The 21839-nt window shown below is 30.7% G+C and overlaps 2 protein-coding genes across 6 annotated transcripts in view; one reads left to right on the top strand and one right to left on the bottom strand.

Annotated features, from left to right (window-relative positions):
- The window catches only part of LOC100141873 (GRAM domain-containing protein 2B), a 79581-nt gene that overhangs the window by 31248 nt on the left and 26494 nt on the right, over positions 1 to 21839 (top strand). The gene's annotated exons all lie outside the window — the stretch shown is intronic.
- Positions 17485 to 18487, bottom strand: LOC100142283 (serine protease P124). Its single transcript, XM_001811231.3, has 3 exons — positions 18365 to 18487; positions 18141 to 18318; positions 17485 to 18091 (listed from the first exon to the last, which is right to left on the bottom strand). Exons 1-3 carry the CDS (start codon positions 18408 to 18410, stop codon positions 17545 to 17547), a joined length of 771 nt encoding a protein of 256 aa, XP_001811283.1. The 5' UTR covers positions 18411 to 18487; the 3' UTR covers positions 17485 to 17544.

Below are 21839 nucleotides of genomic sequence, written 5' to 3' on the forward strand. Positions count from 1 at the left end.
AAACACACAAACGCAAGTCTTCGAAAATCCTTTTCTGGTAACATTTATCGTCCACTAGTTTTATGTTGTTTAAATTACCCATCTGCTCAGAAATTTGGTTCAGCTTTTGGTTGATTAAAATAATTTGCATATGTGTTTGCAAAATTGTGCATAATAAAATGCCCGGTATTCTAATACTCGAAAATGCAACTACCGGGAAACTGAAACAGCTGCAAGCGAAATAGAGAATTTTCCACCTGGTTTCGAAGTATTCTTTAGAAAGCAGGTCACATAACAGCCATTCACTGTGATCCCCCCAAACCGGAAGCATGATAATGCCCATGAGGGCGAACCATGCAGACATAAAATAACAGATCTTATTCATAACTGTGGCACGTTTCAGAATTAATTTCTTGACTTTTTCGCCACAAAAATCCACAGGCCATACGAAAGCCGTTGCGTCGTTTACTAAGTTTTTTGCGTTTTTTTCAATCAGGAATTCAACCGATATTGAGGCTATTGTCTACAAATAAATCAAAAAAATATAAAAAAAAACTTTTCATAAAACTGCAAGAAAGCTAGAAATTAAGAAAACTATTCCTCCTTCATATTGTATTTGAGGTACAGTCACGATCAGAAAGAATGACACCAACTGGACCGGATAGTTTATAAATTTCAAAAGTTTTGTGGCTGCGGCTTTAGGGGTGTCATTTTTTGACCGTGACGGTACTTACTTACATAAATAGTCAATGCCATACCACATCCGTATTTGAAAATTAGTTCCTTATTAAAATGCTGTTGCACATAATATACTTGTATGAATAAGGTCGACGAATTAATTATAATGCAAACAACGTTAATACATTTTACAATTTTAGAATACCCGAAGTCAATACAAATTTTCAACAAATAATAATACGGAAAGTTTTTCAGGGCTTCTATTTCCAAGCGCATTTTTTATACTGAATTGTTAAGAGCAATTGTTATTTATATAGATACAATGAAGTATATTACTTATTCAGAATCGGGTGATTTTTATCAAGTTTTATGGTTTTACTTTGATGCAAGTTCTAAATGTTAACAAAATCAAATATTTATCTGAACGTTAATTTTATTTTTCATTTAATTTAATTTAGAAGTTTAATTTAAAAGTTTTTAAAACTGTTTGTCATTTTGAAATTTGGTGGATGCGCCGGGCTAACAAACAAACTTTGAAGTGAAATATGGTGGATGCGCAGGGAAATGTGCACATATTTTTTTCGTTTGATGATAACAGAAGTGTAGCTAAGCATAAAAATGTTATGAAATTTTTTTTAAACAAATTTGTTGTTAATTTTAAAAATAATTTTTTGGTAAGAGTATTAATTTGTTGCTCTTTTCTTTCCTATGTTGTCTGAATAGCTAGTTTGATAAACCATAAGATATAACAGTGATTTTTTTAACAGATTTAAAAACTGTAAAACTATTTGTTGTTATTTTGAAATTTGGTGGATGCGCCGGGCTAACAAACATAAACTTTGAAGTAAAATATGGTGGATGCGCAGGGAAATGTGCACATATTTTTTCGTTTGATGATAACAGAACTATAGCTAAGCATAAAAATGTTATGAAATTTTTTTTATACAAATTTTTTGTTAATTTTAAAAATAATTTTTTGGTAAGAGTATTAATTTGTTGCTCTTTTCTTTCCTATGTTGTCTGAATAGCTGGTTTGGTAAACCATAAGATATAACAGTGATTTTTTTAACAGGTTTAAAAACTGTAAAGCTATTTGTTATTTTGAAATTTGGTGGATGCGCCGGGCTAACAAACATAAACTTTGAAGTGAAATATGGTGGATGCGCAGGGAAATGTGCACATATTTTTTCGTTTGATGATAACAGAAGTGTAGCTAAGCATAAAAATGTTATGAAATTTTTTTTAAACAAATTTTTTGTTAATTTTAAAAATAATTTTTTGGCAGGAGTATTAATTTGTTGCTCTTTTCTTTCCTCTGTTGTCGGTATAGCTGGTTTGGTAAACCGTAAGATTTTTTTAACAGATTTAAAAACTGTAAAGCTATTTGTTGTTATTTGAAATATGGTGGATGCGCCGGGCTAACTAACATAGAAGTTGTAAAAATCACACAATAACTTCAGACTTTTTGAAGTGGTATTACCGTAGCTAACTAGTTATTAGAAACTTGTTAAATTAAATAAAAAATACAAGAATGCCATTTTAATATTCACAATTATTTATTGTTTTCAAACGTTTACAAATCAAACATATGCTTTTGACTGGTTTAGTTTCAGTGCTTAGTTTTTAATATTGTACAGGAAAATAGCATACGAAGCACTGGTTTTCAACAACTGAAACACAACCGTAACCTTAGAATCACCGATCAGTGTTCTTACAGCAACAGCGAAAGCGTAGTTTAACGTAATGCTCGCAATTGAAAACGTGATGGGTTTCAAAGAGTTTGAAAAAAAAATCACGAGAGTTTTTTTATTTTTTTCATCCCACAAGTACCACGGACAAGTCATCAAAGTATCAAAAATCCCACTTGACTGAAAAAAAAAACTTATGAAATAATTGTGCTGTAAATATTTCACCTCATCAATGACTGTTTGTCCAGCTTGAGCAAAAGTAACCAAAATCAGGTTACAGATCATTAAAATAACCCCCAAACGTACTTTAAGGATGTTACTTGTACTTTGAAACGTCTGAAATATGAGTTAAATAAATTTGTGACTTGTTACTTTACTTACATAAACCACGAAAAATAAAATACTCATGAAACACAAACCCCCGACGAAAATAAACACCGGCATCACCGATTTCACCATTTTCAGAAACCTCTGAAGCCATCGTTTAATTTCAGCGTGTTGGGAAATACACTGACAGAGTTTCTTGTAAACAGTTTTTTGATAAAACCCGGGCTGGTGTGTTTTATTTTGGGGTTTTTGTGAAATTTGGATGATTTTCTGACTGATTAGGAAAAATTGCATGTTGATTTGCAAAATTCCGTACAAGAGCATAGCGGGTATCCGGATGGCCGAATAAGCGACCATTGGATAAGTTGCAAAAAAAACATAGTATGGAACTCTCCACCATTTCGGGAAGTATTTTTTAAAAGCAATGACACACAACATCCACTCGCTTTCGTCGCCCCAAACCGGAAACATGATAATTCCAAAAATTGCAAACCAGGCTAGTAGAAAAAAATTAAAAGTGTTAATTCGTGCCACGCGTTTGAAAATTAATTGCTCGACTTGTGGGCCGCAGAAATCTATGGGCCAGAATGCGGTCACAGTTTCACGGATTAAGTTTTTGGCGTCGTTTTCGATTATAAACCCGGTGGTCATTGACGTTATCACCTGGAAAATTCAATCGATTTTTTATATTTTTTAATAGGACTTACGTAAGTTGCTAGTGAGGTTATGCACCCGTATTGGAACACAAGTTCCTTGCTGAAATTTTGGCAAATGTAGAAAATTTCCAGTAAGGTGCTCAAGCTGTGGATGATTATGCACGCCACTGAAAGCACTTTCGTAATTTTTAAATAGCCAAAGTCGATGAAAATTCGCAGCAAATAATAGTAGGGAAAGTTTTTCAAGAGTGTTTGTTCGGAAACCATTTTTACTCGTCTCTTGACATACTAGACTTGTTACATTGCTGTAAAGTATTTCGTAATGATTTATTTATTCACTGTAAGGATATTTAGCTTTTATTATTAATTTGTCATTTAGTATCGAACTGATGAACTGTACGTTAATGATGTGTGGAAACAAACGACCAATGAGGTTTGAGTGTTTTTTGATGTGGAAAATACCACGAAAAAGTCAGGGTGAAATATGGTGGATGCGCCGGAATAAAATATAGCTAGGCATAAACATGTCATGTTTTTTCGAGCAGAATTTTTGTTCATTTGAATAATAATTTTTTAGCAAGCTTGTTAATTTGTTGCTCTTTTTTTGTAAGATATAACAGTGATTATTTAACAGGTTATCTGATTAAATTTAGGAAAACTTAATCGCAAAAGTTACAAACTTAACCGAAAAGTCTCACTTTGAAAAGCAACAAAAACGGCTTAAAATTTGTTGTTATAAGAATAATTTTCAACTCATTTAGGTGTCTTCTCAGTACCTGGTTCATATTTTTTTGAATCACTTTGTATATGTATAACATTTTGCAAAAAACATTGAACATTGGCGATTGAAAATTGAAAAAAAGTGAAAATGGAAACTTTTTTTTGCGTTTTTCTCGGAAACTGTAAGACTTAGAGCAATGAACAAAAAAACATCTGATAGCGCTTAATTTTATCTATTTTTTCGACCAAACCCGGAGCCGCTCCGGGCAACGGTTCCGGCTACAGAGGCGATCAAAGTTTTTCACTAAAAAAATTCATAAAAAAAAAACTAAAAGTCGTAGAGCAATGCGGTTTGTTCGGTTGAATTCTACGGCTCATTTTACATAATATATCAATTTTTCACAAGAATTAGAAATTTTAAAATTTTTGCCTAAATTTAGGGTAGCCATTTGTCATAGTGAAAAATTTTATTCATTAAAAAAATTCATAACTCGAAAACTAAAAGTCGTAGAGCAATGCGGTTTGTTCTAATGAATTCAGCGGCTCATTTTCTGTATTATACCAACTTTTCACGAGATTTAAAATTTTCAATTTTTTTGCTAAAATTTCCTGAGTAATAATAATACACTTAACTTCAAAGAGGTGAAAAAAAATTTTTTTTTTTAACTCACTCCAGTAAATTTTTATGGACTTCTACATGTCTTAACAACCCACAAAAGTTGTTTTTAGTCCACAAAAAGTCCATATGTTCGATTTTTAGAAGTTTGATTTTTCAATTTTCGTCGCAATTTTTGTCGATTTTGGGTACCCGGAACTTTTGTCAAGCAATAGCTCCGGAACTATCAGAGATAACCCCATGAAGTGTATTATCGTTGGAAAGCTCTTTAAATTATCTATCTTTTTCAAAAAAAATTATTGTTCTCCGACTAATAGTTTTCGAGCAAATTGGAGACAAATGCAAAAATTGGTAAAATTTTAAAAAATTCATAACTAAAAAACTATTGGGAATTTGGCAATTTTCTCGATGCCAATCGATTCCCCGGATCATTTTGCATAGGAAAGGATCAAAATAGCTCCACTTTTTCGAAGAGTTTAGCCAGAAATGAGAAAATAAAAAAAAATAAAAAAAAGTTAACACCCCCCCCTTAAAATCGGTCAATTTTTAAAGTGTCTCTAAATCAAATAAAACCGATTCTATCTTATAGATTTTGATGTACTCTTTCCGATCTAAAAAAGCGTTTTCTCCTAACTCTTTTAGTTTGGCCGTAATCGGCGTTTGAAAATTGAAAAATTTTTTGCGAGATATCGCCTTGAGTCCTATGCCATTTTGTAGAGTTTTTTATTTCGGTTGTCCTCCATTTTTCCGTTTCTCGATAACTCTAATAGTTTCGCCGTAATTGGCGGTTGAAAATTGAAAAAAAGTGAAAATGGAAACCTTTTTTTGCGTTTTTCTCGGAAACTGTAAGACTTAGAGCAACGAACAAAAAACCATCTGATAGCGCTTATTTTTCTCTATTTTTTCGTCCAAACCCGGAGCCGCTCCGGGCAACGGTTCCGGCTACAGAGGCGATCAAAGTTTTTCACTAAAAAAATTCATAAAAAAAAACTAAAAGTCGTAGAGCAATGCGGTTTGTTCGGTTGAATTCTACGGCTCATTTTACATAATATATCAATTTTTCACAAGAATTAAAAATTTAAAAATTTTTGCCTAAATTTAGGGTAGCCATTTGTCATGGTGAAAAATTTTATTCATTAAAAAAATTCATAACTCGAAAACTAAAAGTCGTAGAGCAATGCGGTTTGTTCCATTGAATTCAGCGGCTCATTTTCTGTATTATACCAACTTTTTACGAGATTTAAAATTTTCAATTTTTTTGCTAAAATTTCCTGAGTAATACTTACTTACCTTCAAAGAGGTGAAAAAAAAATTTTTTTTAAACTCACTCCAGTAAATTTTTATGGACTTCTACATGTCTTAACAACCCACAAAAGTTGTTTTTAGTCGACAAAAAGTCCATATGTTCGATTTTTAGAAGTTTGATTTTTCAATTTTCGTCGCAGTTTTTGTCGATTTTGGGTACCCGGAACTTTTGTCAAGCAATAGCTCCGGAACTATCAGAGATAACCCCATGAAGTGTATTATCGTTGGAAAGCTCTTTAAATTATCTATCTTTTTCAAAAAAAATTATTGTTCTCCGACTAATAGTTTTCGAGCAAATTGGAGACAATTGCAAAAATTGGGAAAATTTAAAAAAATTCATAACTAAAAAACTATTGGGAATTTGGCAATTTTCTCGATGCCAATCGATTCCCCGGATCATTTTGCATAGGTATGGATCAAAATAGTTCCACTTTTTCGAATAGTTTAGCCGTAAATGAGAAAATAAAAAAATTAAAAAAAGTTAACACATACCAACTTAGAAAGTCTTACTAGGAAACTTTCCTAACACGTGTTTTGTGTTTTTTTGTGGTAGGAATTAATAAAAAATACAGTTAAGTTTAATTTCTTTATTTAGTTTTTCATGTTGTACAGTATTAACGCATATGACGTGCTTGTTTTCAGCAACTGAAACAAATTTGTATTGTACAAAACCACAGAAATTTACGTTCTTACAGCAACAGCAAACGAATAGTTTAGAGTGATATTAGCAATTGAAAAATTAATCGGTTGGAGAGAATTTGAGAGAAATATCAACAAAATCGTTTTATTTTTTTGGTCCCATAAGTACCATGGACAAGTCATGAGTGTGTCAAAAACCCGACTAGTCTGAAAAATAATTTATATAAAAAAAAACAACAGTAATATAATAACAGTCATACCTCATCACTGAACGCCTGTCCAGCCACAGCAAACATACACAAAACCAGACTACACGAAATCACGACCATTCCTAAGCGAATTTTGAGAAAACAACTCGCATTTTCAAAACTCTGAATTAAAATAATTTAAGACTGGCGAACGCGCTTAACTTACGTAGAGCACAAAAAGCAGCACAGAAATAAAAATCAATCCTCCCAAGACAGTAAAAATCGGCATTGCCGATTGTACGATTCCGAGAAGTTTCTTAAGCCATCTGCAACAACTAGTCTTGAAAATTTTAAAGTAAAAACTCTACCTTTTAATTCTAGCGTGTTGTGAAACACAAAAACCCAACTCTTTGTAAATCCTGTTCTGGTAACTCATTTGGTTCATCATTCTAATATCATTTGTGTTCTCTCGCCCAATTTGAATGATCCTCTGATTGATTAAAATAATTTGGACGTGAATTTGCAAAATACCGTACAACAGCATGGCCGGGAGCCGAATACTCAAAAAAACCATAACTGCAAGAGTTGATAAGTAAACGTAACATAAAATTTTTTTCCAAGTGTTGAAAATTTGCACGAACAAAATCCATTCGCTCTGATCGCCCCACACTGGAAGCACCGAAATCCCCAAAACAGCAAACCACGCTAAAATGAAGTAAATGACAACACTGAGGCGTGCCGAGTTTGCGATAATGTGGTTTTTCACGTCATGACCGCAGGAATCAATGGACCAGAACGAAGTGTGTCCCTCACTTATTAATTGTTTTGTGGTGTTTTCGACCACAACGTCCACCAGTAGTGATGTTAGTAGCTGGAAAAAGTGTCAGAGCAAGTTTTGAGCAAGTTTTGCGTACATAAGTTGCAAGCGACATTTCACAGCCATATTTTAGAATTAGTTCTTTGCTAAAGTTGGTGATGATGAAGTACACTTGTAGGAGTAAACTTAGTGACTGGATTATGATACAGCTGGATGTGACCACTTTTACGGTTTTTGAGTAGAAGAAGTTTATACAGAATTGCATTAGAAAATAGTACGGGAGTTGTTTCTCGAGTTCGGACATGTTTATTTCGGGCGTTGCTTAAAACAGACTGACAAATTTAATGTGAACGTACTTTTATGCTTTATTTATAATGTTATTAAGTTGGGTTATTTATGTTATGAGATTATTATAGAATCATTCTTATTTAATGGTAATGATAGGTAATGATGTGTAATTATGCTGCAAGTTTCATTTATGCAGTAGTGTTTATGCAGTAAAAGTTTAATTATTTCGCAAAATTTCTTCAAAAGTAAGCCAATAAAATGACATTATTTTTGCAAGTTCTGAGGATTTAAACACGTTTTTAGAGGAAAAATTAAGTTTTTTTTCTCTGTTTTTATTAAATTAGAACGAAAAAATTATCAAATTTGGTCGAAAATGACCAAAAAAATTATTTTTCTAACCGTTTATTTAGTAAAAACAATCAATTATTGTACAAAGTTTCTAAAAATTAAGCCAATAAATCACAGAATTATATCAAAAATGACATTATTTTTGCACGTTCTGAGGATTAAAACACGTTTTTTGACCAAAAATCAAGTTTCTTTTCCTGTTTTTATTAAATTAGAACGAAAAAATCGCCAAATTTGGTCAAAATTGACCAAAAAAATATCTTTTCTAGCCGTTTATTCAGTAAAAACTATCAATTATTGTACAAAATTTCTTAAAAATTAAGTCAATAAATCACAGAATTATTTCAAAATGACATTATTTTTGCTAGTTCTGAGGATTAAAACACGTTTTTTAACCAAAAATCAAGTTTCTTTCCCTGTTTTTATTAAATTAGAACGAAAAAATTACCAAATTTGGTCAAAAATGACCAAAAAATACCTTTTCTAAACGTTTATTTAGTAAAAACTATCAATTATTGTACAAAATTTCTTAAAAATTAAGTCAATAAATCACGGAATTATTTCAAAATGACATTATTTTTGCAAGTTCTGAGGATTAATACACGTTTTTTGACCGAAAATCAAGTTTCTTTTCCTGTTTTTATTAAATTAGAACGAAAAAATCACCAAATTTGGTCAAAAATGACCAAAAAATACTTTTTCTAAACGTTTATTTAGTAAAAACTATCAATTATTATACAAAATTTCTTAAAAATTAAGCTAATAAATCACAGACTTATTTCAAAATAACATTATTTTTGCAAATTCTGAGGATTAAAACACGTTTTTTGACCAAAAATTAAATTTCTTTTCCTGTTTTTATTAAATTAGAACGAAAAAATCACCAAATTTGGTCAAAAATGACCAAAAAATACCTTTTCTAAACGTTTATTTAGTAAAAACTATCAATTATTGTACAAAATTTCTTAAAAATTAAGTCAATAAATCACGGAATTATTTCAAAATGACATTATTTTTGCAAGTTCTGAGGATTAAAACACGTTTTTTGACCGAAAATCAAGTTTCTTTTCCTGTTTTTATTAAATTAGAACTAAAAAATCACCAAATTTGATCAAAAATGACCAAAAAATACCTTTTCTAAACGTTTATTTAGTAAAAACTATCAATTATTGTACAAAATTTCTTAAAAATTAAGTCAATAAATCACAGAATTATTTCAAAATGACATTATTTTTGCTAGTTCTGAGGATTAAAACACGTTTTTTAACCAAAAATCAAGTTTCTTTCCCTGTTTTTATTAAATTAGAACGAAAAAATTACCAAATTTGGTCAAAAATGACCAAAAAAACACCCTTTCTAACAGTTTATTTAGTAGAAATTATCAATTATTGTACAAAATTTCCTAAAAATTAAGTCAATAAATCACGGAATTATTTTAAAATGACATTATTTTTGCAAGTTCTGAGCATTAAAACACGTTTTTTTACCGAAAATCAAGTTTCTTTTCCTGTTTTTATTAAATTAGAACGAAAAAATCACCAAATTTGGTCAAAAATGACCAAAAAATACCTTTTCTAAACGTTTATTTAGTAAAAACTATCAATTATTGTACAAAAATTTCTTAAAAATTAAGTCAATAAATCACGGAATTATTTCAAAATGACATTATTTTTGCAAGTTCTGAGGATTAAAACACGTTTTTTGACCGAAAATCAAGTTTCTTTTCCTGTTTTTATTAAATTAGAACTAAAAAATCACCAAATTTGATCAAAAATGACCAAAAAATACCTTTTCTAAACGTTTATTTAGTAAAAACTATCAATTATTGTACAAAATTTCTTAAAAATTAAGTCAATAAATCACGGAATTATTTCAAAATGACATTATTTTTGCAAGTTCTGAGGATTAATACACGTTTTTTGACCGAAAATCAAGTTTCTTTTCCTGTTTTTATTAAATTAGAACGAAAAAATCACCAAATTTGGTCAAAAATGACCAAAAAATACTTTTTCTAAACGTTTATTTAGTAAAAACTATCAATTATTATACAAAATTTCTTAAAAATTAAGCTAATAAATCACAGACTTATTTCAAAATAACATTATTTTTGCAAATTCTGAGGATTAAAACACGTTTTTTGACCAAAAATTAAATTTCTTTTCCTGTTTTTATTAAATTAGAACGAAAAAATCACCAAATTTGGTCAAAAATGACCAAAAAATACCTTTTCTAAACGTTTATTTAGTAAAAACTATCAATTATTGTACAAAATTTCTTAAAAATTAAACCAATAAATCACAGTATTATATCAAAAATTACATTATTTTTGCATGTTCCGAGAGTTAAAACACGTTTTTTGACCGAAAATCAAGTTTCTTTTCCTGTTTTTATTAAATTAGAACTAAAAAATCACCAAATTTGATCAAAAATGACCAAAAAATACCTTTTCTAAACGTTTATTTAGTAAAAACTATCAATTATTGTACAAAATTTCTTAAAAATTAAGCCAATAAATCACAGAATTATTTCAAAAATTACATTATTTTTGCAAGTTTTGAGGATTTAAAATCGTTTTTAGACCATAATAGTATTTTATTATACGAGTTTTATAAGATGTTGTATTGTGGCACAAATGATTTTAGAGCACGACGAAGGAGTACCCCAATAGAATAAGTGCCACAATTAAGAGTGTAATATATTATTTTTTCTATTTTTTATTTTTGTTGTTGGTTTAATTTATCAAAATCTGTTCAAATGAGCGTGTTTTTGTTAAAAAAAAAATTAAAACAAACTCGACCAATAAAAGTTTAGGTCAAAATCATTGGTTTAAAAGCTACATCCAAAAATTCAAAAACATTTAGGGTGTGCTATTTTAAAAAACATAAGTTTGTATTACTGCCAATTTTGGAAATATCCTGTATATTTTAAAATTAATTTTTGGTGAGGCAGGAGGTTAGAATATCTAGGGACACCCTGTATAATAATGAAGTGGCACAGTTTTTGTTCGTACATGCTGCTGTGACTTTGAAATGAACTTATTTTAAAATTTTATTTTTATTTATTGTTTTACGCATTATTTTGGTGGATGCGCCGGGAATTATTACTCGAAACAATCTCTCTAAATTGTTTGAAGAAATGTTGTTTATTTTAATGCTGTTTGTTATAAAACATTAATTTTTGTTTCAGGTGAGTTGTTTCTCCCCTTAAAGACTTGTGAGTATGATTGCATGTTCACCTCCCCCACTATTCCGTATAATGGGTTGCATACACACATTGTTGTAAAAAATCTACAATCAACACGTAACTTTATTTTATCACACGCATAATGCGCTAAAGTTCAAATTCTTGCGGTCATTGGCTTTTTAATAACAAGCATAAAATAAATCAATACAGTTGTTTACTCTAAACTTGTCGCTTGAACTAGATCGCATTATTGGCCACGATTTAAAATCAAGAATCTTGGTTTAATTACGAATACACAAAAATTTGTATTTTCCGTAGTGATTTTAGCGCCTAACTAATCAAACACTAATTAACTCAAGTTTTGAAACGTCAGGTTAACGCAATCTCAGTTAATTAGTTTTTTTTTCTGAGACTTTGCCAAATTACGTAACAACGAACCAAATGTAAACAAAGTGTCTTTACGTAAAATGTAATTAGACTTTGAAATTGATTGGAATAAATAAAACACAAGTTAGAGTTATTATTGATTTTGGCAATGTGACAATACTAATGGCACAGACTGTACGCACGTGGATGATAAAATTGATAACTCGTGATTAGCGTAGCAAGCCGTGCTTTGTTATCATGAAAACTCTGTGATTGTGATGTTGGGTATCAAAGAGTGGACTCGTATACAATTAAAACAGTAATTAGAGTTAATCTATTCACGAGTCGCGTTTTATCGATCGAGGAATTTTTCAGGGGTTGGAGCTAATTACTGAAATAATGCTCACTTTTTATTCTGAAAGCTTGAACTTACATGGATTATTTTAAAAGTTTTGGGAAAAAAAAATTAATTAAATAAATGATTCGTAAAGAATTTTTTTAATCGTCTCGTCTGTATTTTAAATTTTCTACGAGTCTTGGTCTTCTTTTTAATGCCATTACCTATTCAAATTGTTTTGCCTTGATAATGGAAGTTTAATGTTCAATTTGAATTTATTAAATGTGAAACTACTAATTTTATTGAAATTATTTATTAATTTGTGCATTTGTACAGTTTAGTTTTTCATCTTGTAGAGTATTAAGGCATATGAAGCACTGTTTCTCAGCATCTGTAATAGTTTTTTTACGAAAAAATTCATTAAACAAATATTGTCTTACAGAAATACCAAAACCATAATTTAAAGTGAAGCCAGCCATCGAGAAACTGATTGGTTGAAGCGAGTTTGATAGAAATATTGCTAAAGCTTTTTTATTTCTTTGATCCCATAAATACCAGGGACAAGTCAGCAGAGTATCAAAGACACGACTTGTCTGCAAATAAATATTATAAATAAACATTATTAAAAAAAATGACTTGGTTACCTCATCACTGACTGCTTGACCAGCTTCGGCAAATAAACACAAAATAAGAATACAGGAAATTACTACCATAACCAAGCGAATTTTAAGAATGTTGCTTGTATTTTCCAAATTCTAAATTAAAATTTGGCATTAATTTAAGGTTTTTTGAGCATTTGACTACGGAGAACTATAAGTTAGGAGACGAAACGAGATACAAAATCGCACCCAAAGATGTAGTACGGCAGTGGAAAAATGAGGGCGCCTCAAATCGTGTGTCAAATCGTTTTAAATTAATTGTAATTCAAGCAGTTCACTAATTACTTGGAAAAAATGCAGAAATGTTGAGCTTTGCATTCTCAACAGACTGGGAAAAACTGCCGACTAAAATTTTCAAAAGAAACATGAGAAAAAAATTATTTAAGATTTAAAATTTGCGCTTCGAGCCGTATTTTTCAAAACGCTGCGAATACGGTTAAAGATACAAGAAAAATGTTTAGAAGAAAGTTGTAGAGAATTAAATTTGCTTTAAAAAAGTCAGCGTGACCATATCTTTATCTTCAACGGTTTAGACTTTAAAGGCGTTCAAAGATGCTTAAGCGACGGATTTCCGCCATTTTGTCGGTGGTCAAGTATGGGAAAGTGAATTTGTACCCAAACCGTTGAAGATAGAGATATGGTGTCGCGGACTTTTTTGTAGCAAATTTAATTCTCTTCAAGGTCGTACCTTACACTTTTTTGTATCTTGATCCGTATTCGCAGCGTTTTGATAAATAGGCGACGGTGACCAAAAAATTATCGCTTAGAATTATCAATTTGCAAACGCAGCGAATACGGTTGAAGATACAAAAAAGTGAACGACACGAGGTTGTAGAGAATTAAATTTTCTACAAAAAAGTCCGCGACACGATATGTCTATCTTCAACGGTTTAGTTGTAAATTCAGTTTCCAATATTTGACCACCGGCAAAATGACGGAAATCCATCGTTTGTGCGTCTTTGAATGACTTTGGGGCCTAAATGGTTGAAGATAGAGATATGGTCTCGCGGACTTTTTTAAAGGAAATTTAATTCTCTACAACTTTCCTCTGAACATTTTTCTTGTATCTGTAACCGTATTCGCAGCGTTTTGAAAAATATGGGGCAGAGTGCAAATTGGTAAAACTTTGAAATTTTTTTAAATATAGTTTAAGATATAATTTTTGCACTATTTTTATCTCCAATTATTGAGAATTTGATGCTCTATCTGCCTGTATTTTTTTTATTCGCCTTGTGCTAACCGTTATTTAATTACAACAATTTTTATAAATTCATTGCTCTGAAAACTTAGACAACTGCGCCTCTGGCGGCATTAACGGAACTATCGTCGAGAACGTTTTATTTGTGCGTCGTTTCGCATCCTAACCTTTAGATATCCGTACATTTGACTTACATAGAGGGCGAAAAAAAATATAGAAATAACTCCCAATAATCCTAATACCATAAAAATTGGTTGTACTGGACGCACAATTTCTAGAAGTTTTTTAATAAATCTACAAAGAAATTCAAGGGAAATTTTCCAGTTTATATTAAAATGTACCTCTTAATTGCAATGTGCTGTGAAACACACAAACACATCTCCTTGTAAATTCTTTTCTGGTAACCTGTCTGATTCATCATCCTTATGTCGTTCGGGTCATTTTGGGAAATTTGCGTGATCTTCTGGTTGATTAAAACAATTTGCATATGGGTTTGGAAAATTGAATACAATAAAATCCCCGGTAGTCGAACAGCTGAGAAGACAATTATCGTGAAAGTTGAAACATAAATGTAATAAAAAAGTTTCCACTGGTCAAAAATCTCGACGTGTAAACGCCACTCGCTGGTATCGCCCCAAACTGGAAACATTACAATTCCTTGAGCAGCAAACCACATTAAAATTAAATAAATGACAATGCTGACTTTAGAGGAGTTTTTAATAAGTCGGTTTTTAGCCTCAAGTCCGCAAAAATCTGTTGGCCAGAATGTTAAACGAGCGAAATCTATTATTTTTCTGGTCTTGTTTTCAATCATCAATTCAACAACCAGGGATGTTACTAACTACAAAACCAGTGATAATTTCACTTTTCGACGAAATATTACATACCTACATATGTTACCACCAACACTCCGGGCCCATATTTTACAATTAATTCTTTACTAAAATGCGTAACAATAAAATAAACTTGCAGTTGTAAAGCTAGTGACTGAATTATAATACAACTGTATGTGACCATTTTTCCAATTTTAGCGTACGCGAAGTCAAGAAATATTTTGTATAAAAAAGGGTACTGTTTCATTGCCATGACGGATTTTTGATTTTAATTTAGTAAGTTAGCAGCCAGCTGGTTTGTGACTGAGTTGGGTCAGTTTTGGTTTTGTTTTCATTAACGATTTGGCTGTAATGATTTTTCTTGCATTATCCACTTATACTGATGGTAGTTTAATGACCAATTTAAAGTTACGGAATATAAAGTTAAAGTCGCATTTTTAGTTTTTTTGATTCGGTTGTTTGAAGAAAATTTAGCTTAATATCTTCTAAATAATAGAAAAAAAATAAAAGGCATTTTTTTAAATCATACACACACTCTAAATGGTGGCTGTGTATTATTAAAGACACATTACGTCTAAATGAGAATTGGTACAGTGACGATCTAAAAGAATGACACCCCTAGTAACCGGACCGGGTAGCGAAAAATCTTTCAAGTCATAAATTTCAACCCTCAAGGGTATTTTTTACAAACTGTCTAACTAGTTTACACAATATCCAATATGTATTTGTGGCTGTGGTTTAAGAGGGTCATTCTTTTTGATCGTGAAGGTACATTTCAAGATACAGTTAAATATTATAAAAACCATTCATCAAAACTTATTAAAATTTGGTATATGGTTAAGAGTATAGAAATTGTATCGTTTCAGATGTTTATTAAATTTCTACCGCATTTGTTCTTCGGCTACAAGGCTAACTTGATTTTTTTTAAATAGCAACAAGGGTCAAATTTTATATTTTTGAGAAGAGCATTTTTTTCTGAGTTTTATGGTATAACACATGCATACCTTAATTTAATCGAAACTTAAAAAAAATCGAAAATTTTGAAAAATGTAAAATCTTGTTAGCCTTGGAAGTATTGTCTTTATCTATCGTTAGCTCATTAACCAAAAAATAAGTAAAAGTTAAAAATAATTGTTAAAATAACACTTTTAACGTTTTAATTAAGGAATTTTAAACACTGAATACTTGATTTTTATGCTACAAACGATGTTCAAACTGATTTCCACTAACTTCTTGGCTTTCTGTCTCCATGATAAACCAACATGAGAATTTTTTCGCTCAGTTTTACTTAAATGTACTATTATTAAACTAATTATTGCACCCAAGTTTAATTTTTGGCTAATATACAAGTGACAGACATCGCTAATAACAGTATTTTCAAAGCTAACTTAGTTCTACTATTCCAGAAAATTTTTGAATTCTTATTTTTTTACATTTTAATAAAAATAAAGGTGAGTATCATGTTATATCATTGAATTCAGAAAAAAATGCTATTTTAAAAATGATTAAATTTGACCCTTCGTGCCATTTAAAAAAAATCAAGTTAGCCTTGAATTTTCAAAATAAATGACGATAAAAATTTGAAAAAGCTCTTAAATGATTGAATTTAAACACTTTTAACTGTTTCCCAACTTTCAAGGTTCTGAAACTATTTAACTGTATCCATATTTTTAGCGACTCTGTATAGTATATAACTAAGTATATATAACAATATAACTTTATTTTACATTTTAATTAAAGGAAAAATCCTATTGTTGAACAACTTTTATTCCAGAATTTTAGTAAATTTTTTCTTTTTTATCTTCGTAAGTAGTTAACAACCTACTCCCCCACCCCCCCCCCCCAAAAAAAAACAAAAGGTGTTCAATTATGTTCTTCAGAAGAGCATTTTTTTCTGAGTTCTATGGTATAACACATGCATACCTTAATTTAATCGATATTTAAAAAATTTCGAAAATTTTGAAAAATGCAAAATTTAGTTGGCTTTGAAAATGTTGTCTTTATCTATCGTTAGCTCATTAACCAAAAAATAAGTGAAAGTTAAAAATAATTGTTAAAATAACACTTTTAACGTTTTAATTAAGAAATTTTAAACACGGAATACTTGATTTTTATGCTACAAACGATGTTTAAACTGATTTCCACTAACTTCTTGGCTTTCTGTCTCCATGATAAACCAACATGAGATATTTTTCGCTCAGTTTTACGTAAATGTACCATTATTAAACTAATTATTGCACCCAAGTTTAATTTTTGGCTAATATACAAGTGACATACATCGCTAATAAGAATATTTTCAAAGCCAACTTAGTTTTACTATTCCAGAAAATTTTTGAATTTTTATTTTTTTCCATTTTAATAAAAGTAAAGGTGGGTATCATGTTACATCATTGAATTCTGAAAAAATGTTCTTTTAAAAATGATTAAATTTGACCCTTCGTGCTATTGAAAAAAATCAAGTTAGCCTTGAACAAATGACGATAAAAATTCGAAAAATCTCTCAGATGATAGAATTTAAACACTTTTGACTGTTCCTCAAATTTCAAGGTTTTCTGTTAAAGCGTTCTGAAAATATTTACCTGTATCCATACTGTATTGTTTACGTTTTTTTTTTTTTTTTTTGGTAAAAGATGATTTTCTTAAAATGACTTCAAACACATTAAGAGGGCAAAAGAATTTATTTTGTATTTACGAAAAGTAAGAACCTAACGGGTTTTGGTTATGAATGTAGTCCATGATAGATGAAGCCTAGATGTGACACAACGTCAGTATAAACTCCAGGTTGAGAGGGTCTAGCACATCCAATGCCCCAGGAAACAACACCAGCAAGGATATTATTTATAACAGCAGGACCACCAGAATCGCCGTGACAAGCATCCTTGTATCCTTTTGGCACACCAGCACAAAACATACTGCTGGAGATAGAATATACAGCTTCGCAGTCTGTTCTGCTGATAACTTGAACGGTAACAGCTTGTAACTGAGTGGGTTTTATACTCTCTTCTCTAAGTAGCCCCCAACCACTCACACGAACATCTTGGTTCGTTTTCACCACAAAATCAAGAGATGGAAGACGAATTGCCGCAATATTTGGCCCAAAAGTTAAACCAATCTCAAATTTGAAAATGGCAATGTCGTTATTCATCGTTCGAGAGTCATAGTAAGGATGCGGAACGATTTTTGCCACTTTGTGCACCTCACCTAGCCCAAAAGCATATGGACTACCAGCACGGATGCGTAAACTACTAGGTTTAAATTGGACAGACCTGAAAATGATCCAATTACTTATACGAATAAATATGAACCTCTACTAACTTTTGGTCGTAAGTGCAATGAGCAGCGGTAAGAACATGATATCTAGTAATGATAGAACCGCCACAGAAAATGATATCATTGTAATAATAAACACCCACTTGATAAGGAGCATCTTCAATGTTGATAGGAACACCCCCAACTATTCTATCTTCAGGGAGCGAACTGTTTTCATATTCCGCTGAAGTTACAACTAGTATTTCAATCTTTTTTAAACAAAAACGTACCTGAAACGCTTACTGTAAGAAAAACAACCAACCACAGTGGGTTCATTTTGGTAAATGATTGCTAGCACGGCCGTGACCACGAGTTTACCAGACGGTCATATTTTAATTTTTAGTACTAAAATTTTAACGGCGTATTTTTGTTATTTGCTGACTCGAAATTAATACAACATTAAACTTTCATTATAGTTAGCAATGAAATAACAAGTAATTTTTTTTGTAAATTGTATTTTCTTATCAGAAACGCTAATGGTACTCCTAAAAAAGTGAGCATTACAGACTTGCCCTTACACTGAATTTTTGCTGGAGTCACCTCTGACCCCCACTGTCAGGTAGCAAACTGCAACCATTTTTTTCTTTATTTATCAAAAACTTATTACAAAAAACACCATAAACAAACGATCCTTTGGTCAAATATATGTTTGTTTCAGATGAAAGCCAAATTTTTTTCTAAAAATTTTTATATTAAAAATTATATTACATAAAAACTAAGATTTTTAGGAAAAGTACGACTTTCACAACTTTAAAGAAGAAAGTTCAAACTTTTTTGCCCTTTTTTGCAAAAAAAATTGTTTCTATTTAAAACATTAACAGTTAAGTGCCTCTTCTGGTTACTCAAAGTATATTATTAAGTTTAAACATATATATTTTCTCATTTAGATTTTAATAATGTTGTTGCAAATCGTGTTAAAATTGGAAAGTTATTCTCCCACCACAACGCTTAACATTAAAACACTGTATTCTGGGTTGCTGTCTTTACTGCGAAAAACACGATTTTTTCATTTTCTTAAAATACCCACTTTACCAACACATATATACTCAGCACCAAGAAGGAATTTGAATTTTTTGACGAAACTTGGCACAAATGGTCGACTATTAGCGAGTAATAATTGGTCAAAATTTGAACGATTTTAATTAAGTGGTAAGGGAGTTTTTAACATTTAAGTTCTTTTACCAGCGAGTGTTATTTTTCCAATTTTTTGCTTTTCTGACTACCTTTTTGTGTGTTTTTTTTTAAATTCATTTAGTTCAAGTGTTCTAAAAGCGCACTTAGACCTGGAGACGACAAAACCAAAATTACTAACAATTTAAGAAATTTTGAAAAAGGCATGATTTTTGGACTTCAAATAGGGGTTTTACAGAAATTGCTAGTCGTTTGGATAGAAATCGAATTAAGCAGTGTTATCAGTCATAGACTGTCAAAGGCCAAGGACAGCGCGAAAAAGAAAGATACCTTAAAAAAAACAAACGAAGTCCAAAATGGTCGTCTTCGCAGTATGGCTATAATTTAATTCCAAGACAAATTTTTGCCCAATGGGTGGGTTTAAAGGTCGTTTTTTATCACTTTGGACTGTTTACCACCGAAATTGGTCATTTGGACTGTTTCCGTTTGGTTTTTCTTGGTATGGGAGGGAAGGGCAAAAACGCTATCTATGCCTGACCCATCAAACCTTTATTCCGAAGGACTTTTTTGAAGCAAATTTAATTCTCTACAACTTTCTTCTGAACATTTTTCTTGTATCTTTAACCGTATTCGCAGCGTTTTGAAAAAAACGGGACGAAGCGCAAATTTAAAATCTTAAATAAATTTTTTCTCATGTTTTTCATGAAAATTTTAGTCCTCAGTTTTTTTCAGTCTGTTGAGAATGCAAAACTCAACATTTATGCATTTTTTTTCAAGTAATTAGTGAACTGGTTGAATTTAAATTAATTTAAAACGATTTGACACCGAGACGCTCGAACGCTCGAAGCGCCCTCATTTTCCTCTGCCGTACTTTTTTTTTTGGGTACAGAATATTGTATCTCGTTCCGTCTCCTAAGTTATAGTTCTCCGTAGCCCAAAGCATTATTTAGCAGTCCCCAAACAGTGGGGATCATTTTGATTTTGAGAAAACTTTTTATTTTATCAAAAAGGTATATCACATAAAAACTAAGATTTTTAGGAAAAAACTTTCACCACTTTAAAGAAGAAAGTTCAGACTTTAAGCAATGAAGAAGATAAAAAAATGAAACAGTCTGTTGAATAACTTGAAAAATTTTAATTGACCACCTTTTTTTTCGCGTCTAAAAAACTTTAAAATTGTTTCTTTTTAAGTTAAGTGTTCTTCTGGTTACTTAACTGGTTATTTAGATTTCAATCGTGTTAAAATAGTGAAATCCACCATTCGAACGTGTATTCTCCCACTTTGCTTAAAACTGAAACACTGTATTCTGGGTTGCTGTCTTTACTGCGAGAAACACCATTTTTTCACTTTCTTAAAATACCCACTTTACTAACACAAATATTTATTTAATGTCATCCTGTGCAGCGATTTTCTTAATTTTTACAGAAAACAAAGCTTACGAAATTAGCCTTTAAAGACCATCACGTTTTAGGGCTTTAATGCGAACTACCAAGGATATTTTTCAGATTTTTGAAGGGATTTTTGAACAAAAAGTTAATTTTTGATTGTTTTTATTTATTAATGGTATACTCTGAATATCGAGATTTTTGAAGCTGTTATTATTTAACAGAGAATGTTACTGTAAAATAGAAATGTTGCTAACAGAGTTTACGGCATACGAATTTAAATAACAGTTGTAATTTATTATTAAAGTAATAAAGCAATAACACAATAGTAACAAAAGGATATAACACCATTAATTAACTGACTTTTTGCAACATCTGTTATGCAAGTAGTTTAAAATTTTAAAATCTAGTAACGTAATAATGACAACCAGGACTCAGCTGTTCATATTTTTTACATTTTTGAAAAAAAAAAAAACTAAAGTAACATTAGAACTATGCTATTCTTGTGGTTAATAAATTTTTCCACCAACTTGTACTTGTACAGGGTGACCCAGGCGTGCGTAATCGGTCTATAACTTTTTTATTATGCGAATTAAAAATGTTTTTATTGTACACAGAGTGTTGTATACAGTGTGGTGAACCAAAGTTATTTTTTTTTAAATGGAACACCCTATATATTTTTGCATGATTATATTCTACGCAAAAAAATAATGTAACTTCATATAAACTATTATGTGTCTATCTCTTTTCGTTTCGGAATTATTCAATTTTTCGTTATAGAAAAGACCAATTTTTGAAAAATCGCTGCAAAGTCGCCTATGAATATTTTCCGGTAAATTTGCAACAGAAAAATTCAGAATATCCTGTATTTTTAGGAAATAGTCGACTTTTACTTGAAACACGGAAATAATGTACAGGGTGTGCCAAAACGCAAAAAGTTGAATAACTCATTTTTTTTAATGGAACACCATGTATTTCTTTACATGTGTCGATTGCATTTTTCATGAGCTTTCTATTGATATGCGGTTTTTATAGCAAATTTATAGTATTTCTTAAAGTGTTCAAAAAAATAAAAAATATATTTTTTATTTATTTTATTAATAATTCTTGATGAGTGAAATTCATTTATGTATCAGGTAATAATTAGATTACTTGTGTAATTTGTCACATTAGTACATGTCAAAAAAT

This window comes from Tribolium castaneum, chromosome 7 (assembly GCF_031307605.1).
Source record: "Tribolium castaneum strain GA2 chromosome 7, icTriCast1.1, whole genome shotgun sequence".
Lineage (NCBI taxonomy): Eukaryota > Metazoa > Arthropoda > Insecta > Coleoptera > Tenebrionidae > Tribolium > Tribolium castaneum.